Raw genomic sequence first — 460 nt, forward strand, 5'->3', positions numbered from 1 at the left:
GAGACTCTGACGCTGAACGGGGAGATGGCCGTCACGCGGGGCCAGCTCAAGAACGGGGGTCTGGGCGTGGTCTCAGACGCCATCTTTGATCTGGGCGTCTCGCTGTCCTCCTTCAACCTGGATGATTCGGAGGTGGCGCTGCTGCAAGCCGTGATCCTGCTTTCCTCCGGTCAGTGCCATTCTCACTTTTAATCTTTTCTTGTCCATCACATTATGGTCAAATGTGTTCACACAAAAATCAGTCCTTTTAAATATTATTGCAAAAATATCCATCTCTCTTCTCACAAATCTTCTTTACAAACTTGAGTTTCTTGTTGCAGTGAAAGATCCTAAGAATGTTACATGGCATGTGTCAGTTGTCTATGGAGTCAATATAATGCCACATATATATGCTAAATAATAAAGTTTAGCAAAATAAAATAAAGTTTAGCAAAATAAAATAAAAGTATTGAGAAAAAAT

The 460-nt window shown here is 41.3% G+C and overlaps 1 protein-coding gene across 1 annotated transcript in view; it reads left to right on the forward strand.

Moving 5' to 3' along the window:
- The window catches only part of thrb (thyroid hormone receptor beta), a 155,441-nt gene that overhangs the window by 139,055 nt on the left and 15,926 nt on the right, over window positions 1-460 (forward strand). The window contains exon 12 of the mRNA XM_016256079.1: window positions 4-169. Coding sequence (XP_016111565.1) covers window positions 4-169 — 166 coding nt within the window. The remainder of the gene's footprint in view (window positions 1-3; window positions 170-460) is intronic.

Source organism: Sinocyclocheilus grahami, unplaced genomic scaffold (genome assembly GCF_001515645.1).
Source record: "Sinocyclocheilus grahami isolate Dianchi unplaced genomic scaffold, SAMN03320097.WGS_v1.1 scaffold1394.1, whole genome shotgun sequence".
NCBI lineage: Eukaryota > Metazoa > Chordata > Actinopteri > Cypriniformes > Cyprinidae > Sinocyclocheilus > Sinocyclocheilus grahami.